General features: G+C 30.5%; 1 protein-coding gene across 14 annotated transcripts in view; it reads right to left on the bottom strand.

Moving 5' to 3' along the window:
• Positions 1-10,352, bottom strand: part of LOC143238410 (uncharacterized) — an 83,274-nt gene continuing 72,922 nt past the window's right edge. For 13 of the 14 annotated variants that reach the window (XM_076478602.1, XM_076478604.1, XM_076478607.1 and 10 more), the window contains 8 exons: positions 8,993-9,196; positions 8,110-8,289; positions 7,357-7,451; positions 6,677-6,904; positions 5,213-5,293; positions 3,026-3,116; positions 1,680-1,813; positions 1-672 (listed from right to left, as the gene is read on the bottom strand). In XM_076478602.1, coding sequence (XP_076334717.1) covers positions 429-672; positions 1,680-1,813; positions 3,026-3,116; positions 5,213-5,293; positions 6,677-6,904; positions 7,357-7,451; positions 8,110-8,289; positions 8,993-9,196 — 1,257 coding nt within the window. In that variant the 3' untranslated portion in view covers positions 1-428. The remainder of the gene's footprint in view (positions 673-1,679; positions 1,814-3,025; positions 3,117-5,212; positions 5,294-6,676; positions 6,905-7,356; positions 7,452-8,109; positions 8,290-8,992; positions 9,197-10,352) is intronic. The other variant, XM_076478596.1, reaches the window with a different exon arrangement.

Raw genomic sequence — 10,352 nt, 5'->3', positions numbered from 1 at the left:
TCTTTGTAGATTTTTTAATAACAAGCTGTTGTGTTTTCCTGCTCACACTCGTATGTTAGAACAGAAACTATCCAACACTTCCCTATCTTGCTGGCATTCTTAATGCATGTCAGCTTTTCTGGTTTAGGTTGGAGGCTACACCTTTCACGTAAACTCTGTTTATTTTAATAAATTTTTTTATAACAGATAGGTTTTTAATTAAATATATTCCAAAGAAGACTAGTACAGTAATTCAACCACTCTTGGTTTCAATTATAAATACCGAAAAATATAAACTTTGTACAAGTCAAAATATACTGTTAACTATTTAAAAAAATCTAATTGTTCTTAAAATAAATTTTAAGACTAGAAAATTTATATTATAAATCTATGCAGTAATTTTGTTAAGAATATATATACATATAATTTTGTTTCACCATATATTAATATTACTGACTTTTACCACCTGACTGTACATCACAGTCTCGTTCAGGAAGCATAGGATATTTGGAAGGCTGAGCTGGTCTTGAAACTTGGAAGGAATTTGGTGTGGAAGCACGTAATATGTCAAAAGCCGTCAAAGCCGGGACATTGTCTGATCCGTGACTAGATTTGTATAATTGTAGGTGGGCACGAAGGAGAGATTTGTTGATCTCGTCTTCAACATCACTTGTAGATACAGGTCGTTGGGCCCTGATAAATATAACATTATCAATTTTCAATAATGTCCTGCACATTTTTTAACAAACAAATACAGCTGATATGTTTGCTTGATCCTGCATCCTGTTAAAAAAACAAAGCTGCACATGCTTATAATATTCCTTACTTTTATGTGTACATACTTGGTTATTCATTTTGAAATGATGTACTTTGGTTTTATGGAGTTAAGGCACAGGGAGTATTTTGTGATATTGAACAGATCTGCACCTCTGCTATTGACAATTTGGGTGTATGATGTCCTTTAGAGATTTTATCACAATGCATGACCTTGAATGACCCCTAATAATATTATCATTGTACCAATAATTGTTAGTTTCCTATAACTCTATTGTTATTTGTCTGGGTCACTGTATAGTGAAATAAAATAATATTTTTTTTTATCAATAATTGGATTCAATGCTACATTATCCTTAAAGTATACCTGTATGCATAAAGTCCATCTGGTCTACAAAAGGTACATTTCAAATTTACTAACCAACATAAACTCTTAAGTTTGACTTTATAAAAAGCAACCTTAAAACAACGAATTTTGGAGAAACTCCAGGATTTATCCCAAAACATCAATGAAAACACATTACACGACTAAGATGTAGTTGTCATGTAAAGTACCAAGCATATAACAAATAGAAAACTTGAGGAATCTCCTGGGATACATTGTGTGCATAGCCAAGGTAAAGAAGGTTAGTATATGAAATAAGTTCCATGACTAGATGTTTAAATGCATAAAACATCTTTCTTCTAAATCCGTTAATGATGCTTCAAAGTAATTTCAAGATTTATAGAACTCAAAGCCACATATTACAGTCTTTTGGTTATTAATACACGATACCCACCACTCATATAATTCACAGTATTAAAGTATTAAGTTCCTCAGAATACAGTAAGAAATGTAGTATTTGTGTTAACAGTAACAAAATCATTAATCACTAAAAACCTTTTGTCAAGTTTATCTAACAAAGATTAACAAAAACAGACTTAACCATGCTTCTCTTCCTTTTTTCTTTGAGTTGAACAGAGAGACTTTCAGTCTTGAATTCTCAGACTTGAGTAGGTCCATTCGTAACATCTCTGCTGTTCTATGAGCAAAGTCTGAAACTTGTTCTGATTTTAAGTTCTTGAAAGAAAGTAGTAAGAGTTCAATATTATTTTAAAACTTTCTTTACTTTAAGAAGAGTACAAAGATATTTAAAATTTGTGTTCTGTTTCTTGAAAATGCATGAAATAAAAACCAAGCATAGATCAACTTTCCTGGTTTAGATCTAAACTATGAAAAATGAACCAACACTTTGACAAAGGAATGATATTATAACAATAACCTTTATTAAAAGTATGACCTGCATCTATAGAAGGGATTCTGAAATGATCATATATGAACAACTCTTTTAAATCAACACTTTGAAATTCTAAAATGGCCACACCATTAATGTGTGACCTACAGTTAAATGAAGAGCTCTAGAAATCAACTATGCAGATAGTCTGACATCAATTTTCAACCAACTAAAGCAGAAAAAAATTAACATTATATTTATTAATAATAGAGAACTATTAACAGTTCTAACTAACACTTGTGTATTATAATGTATCCTCCAATTTATTATGTTATATAGACCACATATTAAGATTTCAAATAGCCAGAAATTTAAATTTAGAAGTTAATTGAATGTCAACAAATAAATCACATTTATGATACTCACTAACAAGATTGATACAATTTTCTTTCTTAACACAAACTTATTTTAATATACAGACAACAATACAGTTTATAATAATGGTTATTAAAAATATTTGTTTATATACAGCACTTTTACAAGCTATACTTCTATCTGGTCTAGAACCAAATACTTTATAGATGGTCCAGGTCCACGATGAGTAAATTAATTCTTAGCTGATATTGTTGCACTCATTTAAGCTAATTAGTTTGGCTAGCCTTGCACTGCTTATAAGCTGACTTTTTACAGACAAAGATAGTTAATGTTCTTAAGGAAATACTGATGTTTGAACTTAAATGGCTTATAATGTTCAAAATACAAACGTTGCCAATCAAATTCTGTAGTTTTTCAATTAATAAATGTTAATCACAACTACAGCATCCAAGGCTTTTGGTATTGTAACTGACCAACACTATTTTACTGTCTCTTGACATAAGGTGAGACCTTTAAAGGTGAGATTCTCAAACGTTCAACAATATTCAAAGATATGCCAGTGTTTTCTAAGAACATATACTGTTGATTCTTACACTTGAGAATCTTCTACAAATTTAGAAAACAACAGGACTTGCACAATACACATTTAACAATATACAATAGTAATCCATTGTGACACATACTTTCAAATTGTTGTTTAAATAGATTTTCAGTTGAGAGACAATCAAATCTTCTACTCTGGTGCTCCAGTCCTTAAGTGGAGATGAGACTTCACTGTTAAGAGTAAAAATATTAAAACCATGAGCATATGCTGAATGATGCCACTGTAACAAGCATATTTAACAATTATAACATCTTCAGATGACAAAGTTTGCTATGTAAAACAATCTGGACACAGCCACTGTGGCTATTTGTGTCTCTTTAATAGATTAACAGTAGTCAAAAGCTAGATGGCCAGCAAAGACAGAAGCCACCAGTCAGTCTCACAGCTGATAAACCTCTGTGATAGATGTGTGTTAAATCACTCTTAAGTGTCAAAAAGGAATATTTTACAAACTACACATAATTTTATTTTTATGTCACATAAAACAACAGTTTCTAATTCAGGACTGTGTAACTTCAAATGTAGATTGATGCAGTTTACAACAAAATGGAGACACAAATTAAACATTATTGAAACAAAGAACCTAAGATTTTAACTTCTTACCTTCTCGATATGCATAGAAATCAATAAATGTGTTGAAGCCCCCACCACACGTGACCTTCAATATTGTTTGTTTACTAACTTCACACAGCTGATGGGCATATTTACGGCCAACAGAATATGTAAATTCTTCTCTAAATATGCCTTACAAGTCATCATAATATGCTAGTCACAAGAATGACTTGGTGAAATACACTAAAGTAAATTAAGTCCACTTAACCTGTTCAGTGCCATAGACGAGATAACTCGTCCAAGTCGATTGGTAACACAGTGCCACGGACGAGTTATTGTTTCATGTTTTGTACATATTTCTTCATTTTGTGTACTACTATAAGTTTGGCTTAGAGACAAAAATAGTATTTGTTGTTTATTTTCTTTGTTTTAAAAATTACTCAATTTTGCTGAAAAAAAACCAGCATAGGAGCTGCTATGGCAGCTGAAATACTTGGCAGTCAACAGGTTAAACCTTATTTAACAAGCCAAGTAAATGTTGTAGTTTTGAGGCATTCTATTCTAGTGATTGGTATTTGTATGTTCTAAAATGCATATGTCACAGCTTGGTTTTTTTTTTCAACACTCAAATATACAAGTCAACAAAACTTACAAAAACATCTAATATTTTTGAAATATATATGCAAAAATGGCTCGTTTGGGTTGAGAAAATATTTTATGCCTTACATATAATTATGTGTAATTAACACATTATGCCTTACAGTATTTTACTCCAGTATTGGAGTGCTCAGTAAGTATTATAATATCCTAATTTTTAATGTAGGTTTTTTTAAAAAAGTGGCTACAATCTAAAAGTTAGGAACTTCTCAGCCGAACAAAAAAAATCTCAAATTTCACAATTTTGAGACTCTTGTAAAACATTACTCTCTGATATCTCAGGCTTTATGCAAGCTATAGGGGAAACAAATGAGGCTCCTGCTGTGACACGAGGATTATATCAACAAAACCATAAAATTTAAAATAGACACATGTAATAAAACAACTGATGTTATTCAGGATATTCTAGAGCATTTTCACCATTTACTGGCTCAGTAAAGGTTTTATTAAGTTACCAGTAGAAATACTCTGCTATCTCCTATTTGAGTATTAAACGTTTGCCAGGTTTCATAAGATTCATCAAGTAAATAAAGAACCACAGCAACTACTAGTACATACAGTTTACAGTTGTGACCAAACTCATGGTTAATTCAAAATACCACTGCAGCTGTAAATGATGTTTCTCCATAAATACATGAATGGTCACCAGTTTCTTAAGAGTCAAGAGAAAACAAGTTAAGCAATCACTATTTTGTGTACTGACTGTTAAAATAATTAATAATTAGTCACTGTGATCAGCAGTGGGTTTTTTTCTAATGGAAAAACTGGAGTGCATATATAATAGAGATTTTTTAAAGATTGAGATTCAGCCTAATTAACTCTTGATAACAAAAGTTTATCAAACAATACATCTTGATGAAGAGAAACATTTAAATAAGTGTGACAAAACATTGTATAATTGAATTTTAGTATTAGCTCATAGCTTCTGTTAGTCATCATACAAACCACAAAATATTCAGTGTACAATTATCATTTAACCTATTTCACAAGAACACTGGGAAATCTTGACTAACATAAGTAATTAGTGAACCCCAGTAGGTAAATATCTCCAACTCACCTGGAGTCATACTTAGATGTATATCCACTGCTATTCTGAACCTCTCTCATTCTTTCAATTTCTTCTTCCAGCTGGTTATTTCTGTTTACCAGAAAGTTTCAGAACTAACTTATGAGTAAGTTATATGTTAAATATATATTGAAAACATAACATACAAATTAATTATTTAAATACCACCCAGCACTGCAGCTGTTTGCACAACTTTCTTTTCAGTGGTATTACAGTATATAGTAAAGTAGCTTATACTTTATTTCTGTACGAAAACCTTATGTAGTTAATTTTTACACAAATAAGTTAGTGAACTAGAAAGATATTTTCCAAAACATTTCATAACTCAGAGGTGTCATTATATACAATGTGATGCACAAAACATTTCATAACTCAGAGGTGTCATTATATACAATATGATGCACAACACATTTCATAACTCAGAGGTGTCATTATATACAATGTGATGCACAACACATTTCATAACTCAGAGGTGTCATTATATACAATGTGATGCACAACACATTTCATAACTCAGAGGTGTCATTATATACAATGTGATGCACAACACATTTCATAACTCAGAGGTGTCATTATATACAATGTGATGCACAACACATTTCATAACTCAGAGGTGTCATTATATACAATTTGATGCACAACACATTTCATAACTCAGAGGTGTCATTATATACAATGTGATGCACAACACATTTCATAACTCAGAGGTGTCATTATATACAATGTGATGCACAACACATTTCATAACTCAGAGGTGTCATTATATACAATGTGATGCACAAAACATTTCATAACTCAGAGGTGTCATTATATACAATGTGATGCACAATCATAACTCAGAGGTGTCATTATATACAATGTGATGCACAACACATTTGAAGAATGAACTACACATGATGACAAGAATCACATTTGATACATGTATGAGCCAGAGCTCCATTAAAAACTGTTTGCTGTAAATATATATGTAACTTAATCAACAATAGTCAAAACCAGTTTAAAAAAAGGAAAAAAATTATTTAACACATTTATAAATCCAAATTTATATCTGATAATGTTTTTAAATTAATTCAATATATACAGTATTTGAAGTTTCTGGATTTTCTTGAACTGTAAGTGCTAATTTTTCTTAGATAAATCACAGAATTTAAAAGAACGAAATCGGCTAAAAGCTATTCCACTTCTCCTGAAACCATAATTTTGCTCCAACTTAAAGTAGTGTTAATACAGTACTGTCAACTTTAATGATATAATAATAATTTATATTTATTAAATATTTTATTTAACACATCACAATATCTGAACTTTGAAACATTGTTTATTTTGTGTTTCTAAGACTGTAATTCATTTGATTCTGTTACTGTTTTTGCTTTATATCTCATGTTCACATCACTATTGTAAGTTCTATTTAAAACAAATTAATTCTACTTTAGGAAAACTAACGTCAATACGCACTTAAAGTTGAGTATGCTGACAAGCTGATTTTCCGTCTTGAGTTTTTCTTTAGTTTCTTTCAGTTCTAACTGAGTGACAGACAGCTTATGTTCGCTGTCCTTCAAGACACTGTGGAGAACGGAGGTTTCCTGGGTTAATTTTGTCCATTTCAATCTTAAATCTTTAAATTCTTCAGCAACCTGGTGAGACCGAGTGTTACCGCATTCAATCCTAGCATCAAGGTCCTCACTAACATAAAATAACAAATACAGCCACATTTGATGAACATAAATTATGAAACACGTTATCAATGTACTGTAGATTACCAAGAAACTATATTCTAGTTTCTTCATTTCTAAATGAAAACTAACTGGTTTAAAAGTAACCATGATTTATACATCACACCAAAACTACATTACATTGAAGAAAAACACAGCAAGCATAAAAATTATCAGAGAGATAAGTCTCATCACTGTATGTTAAAAGTTGCAAACTTAGCTATGTATGTATAATGGTAATTCTGACATAGCAGTTATAATCATATATAAATGTTACAGACAAAAAGTAATACATGATTTAGTGTTTTTTTGTCTTATTTTATCTAAAAATCAACAAAACCTTAATTTTCTAAGTTTAATTAGAACATCAAGTTCACTGTAAAACAGTACAGTTAAATAAATACAGTTAAAGGGTTTACTTACATCTTGTCAATTAGTTCAGTCTCCCTTTCTCGCCAAATTCCAATCAGTTTCTCCTTTTTATTTCTATACTCTGTTTTTTTCAGAGACAGCTGCTCCTGAGAATTTTGAAAGACAATTTAATAAGAAAAATTCTTAAAATACTTCAACTGTTAATGTAGATTATAAACAATATTGTAAAAACAAACTGGCTCATGTATAGAGATCAAATGCCAATTTTTGGGGAAAAGTCTGTACGTAAACTACACGTTTATTAAAATGTAATCTACAACTTTAAATAGTTTCATATTGAAATTACGTTACATTCACAAGCACAGAAAAAATTAAAAACCACTTGATGTGTGTAAAGAAATTAATATAATCCAAATATTTTGTTAAATAACTCTTGTTAATTTGTAACTTAAACTTACTGTTTTTAATAATATTTAACATATTAATGCAAATATTATTTGCATTTTTTATAAACATTTTTGAATCTATAAATAATACTGTGAAAACTAAAAAAAAAGGTTCAATCTCTAATGGTATACTAATTATATATATATATTACAATAATTTTATTATAATTAATTAAAAAATCTAGAAAACAGTTTCACAGTCCTATATAGCCATCTAATTAGTGATTCTGTACAAATGCTTTAATGAAATTTTTATCCAATTTTGAGACAATTTCAGATAGTCTAAAACAAGGAAATGGAATTTTTATAGTTGACATATAATTAATAACAAAAGTCTTGATGTTATTCGTACACTAACTTTCAGATCATGAACTTGATGCTGCAATGTTAATATCTGCTTGTCCTGGGTAATGGACGAGGTCTCCAAGTCCTCTTTTTCTTTTCTGAGATCTGATAATTCTTTTTTTGCAGACTTCCAACTCTCTTCGATTTCAGCAACTTTAAATTTTAGTTTCTTTACGCAGGTGTCAAGGTTGTTCTGAAAAGCACAACAACCTATGATCTTGTATGCTTTTAACTTTGTACTAGTGATCTTCCTTATGTGTGAGTGTGTGTATACATATATATATATATATGTTTTAGTTTGTGTGTATCTATGTATGTGTGTGTGTATATATATATATGTTTTAGTTTGTGTGTATCTATGTGTGTGTGTGTGTATATATATATAGGCATGTTTTAGTTTGTGTGTATCTGTGTGTGTGTGTGTATATACACACACACAGAATGCACCTTTCTGTAATGGTTTCAGTAATTTAAACCTGACATAACTATTACAGTGTAAATATAACAATCACAAAATAATCATAACACTACATGACTCAGACTTTTTACTATATCTTATTTCTTGCCCTATCATTAGACAAAAACTTGCATTAACTCAAGTTTCACATTTTGAGAACTCCCAGTAATATAACTTAATACACCATTAAAACACATTCTGTCTTAAAACAATAAATAACTGAAAGGTTAAGTAACATGACGGATGTAAACGACACTTTGCTCATATATACAATAGACGAATATTTATTAAACATGTACGTATACAACAGACAAATTCATTAAACACATACCTCTGTATGCAACAGACAAATTCATTAAACACATACCTCTGTATGTAATAGACAGATTTATTGCATACAAAGCTCTGTATGTAATAGATTGATTTATTAAAAACATACCTTGTCCTCTTGCAAGGTCTTCACCTTTGTCCGTAAGTCATCACACCATGATTTAGATGCATTATATGCTGCCGTCTTTTCTACCAATTGATTTTGTACAGACTTGAGCTTAAAGTCCAGTCGGCAAGTGTTACTCTGAAATTCTTGAAAGCTTTCCTGTGTATGCTTCACTGTTCTTTCTAGTGATGTACGGTCAGTTACAGCCTACACCAAATATTAGAAACTTAAGTGGCCTCATTAATGATGGTAGAAACTACAGAGGTTTAAGAAATCAATACAAAATGATAAAGATCCTATAACCAGCTTGCCCCTCAAGAAGCTAAAACCTTCCATAAGCATTCAGATTATTAGGTTTTTACTATAATGCCACAATAAAGAAAGCTATAGGTAGTATCAGATAAATTGGCAACTGGTTCCAGTGTATTGAATCAGTTATGTGATTATTATGTCAAACAAATTTATTACAAGTTTTGTTTCCAATTATATTGGAGAAAATAATTGCACTTAAACTAGCTAACCTCACGTCAATGATGCTATTTGTAAACCCCCTTTTGTGCATGTTATTGAGTTACATTCAAAATTTAATATCAATGTATTTTAATCATATTAATATTAAAGTACATTATAACCTAACATTCTATACTAAGTTTTATTCCTTTATTTTAAAAGAAAACTTTTAAAACTGCTGGTTTTTAGTTTCACATGATCTGTTCACAGTTAAAAGTTTAAACTTGCTGAACTATTGCACATGATACTGTGACAATAAAATAAAGACTGTCACCAGAGAACTTCAAGTTAAAGTTCTACCTGTCTTTCATTGTTGTCTGGAAAACTTACAAGATTTTCTTGATAGCAGTTTTACATTCTAATATTTCTAAACTTTATGTCAGCCATACCTACTTGCAAAGTATAAGCTGTGTCGCCACGTGACAGTTTGAAGTTAAATGGCATGATTAGAACCATTACAATAGGGGATTTGGAACTATTTAGTTACAACCTGAAGAAACCTTAAAAGTGTATGGATTTGTAGCAAGAGATAGAAAAAAGCTTAGTTCATTGTTCTCTTGAGGTGTAGTTAGTGCCTGGCAAATGTTTCTTGTCTTATATATGTATCAATATGCTAAACAGTTAGACTGCATTTAGGTTTTACATTAGTATTTATTTATGTATAATTTGTGTTTATAAAAGCATATTTGAAAATTTTATGATTGTATATTTTTAACTTAACGTAGTTGGACGTGTGGAAATGTATAAGCAAAATGGTGTCATTTGCATGTGCAAGCATTAGTGAAAGACCTTTGCCCTATAATAACCGAGAGGTCACACTGGCAGGAACAGGTTGGCATACTTGTATCAAGAA

Source organism: Tachypleus tridentatus, chromosome 13 (assembly GCF_004210375.1).
Source record: "Tachypleus tridentatus isolate NWPU-2018 chromosome 13, ASM421037v1, whole genome shotgun sequence".
NCBI classification, from domain to species: domain Eukaryota; kingdom Metazoa; phylum Arthropoda; class Merostomata; order Xiphosura; family Limulidae; genus Tachypleus; species Tachypleus tridentatus.
Note: the sequence above shows the minus strand (reverse complement) of the source record. Positions and strands in the feature narration are given on the sequence as shown.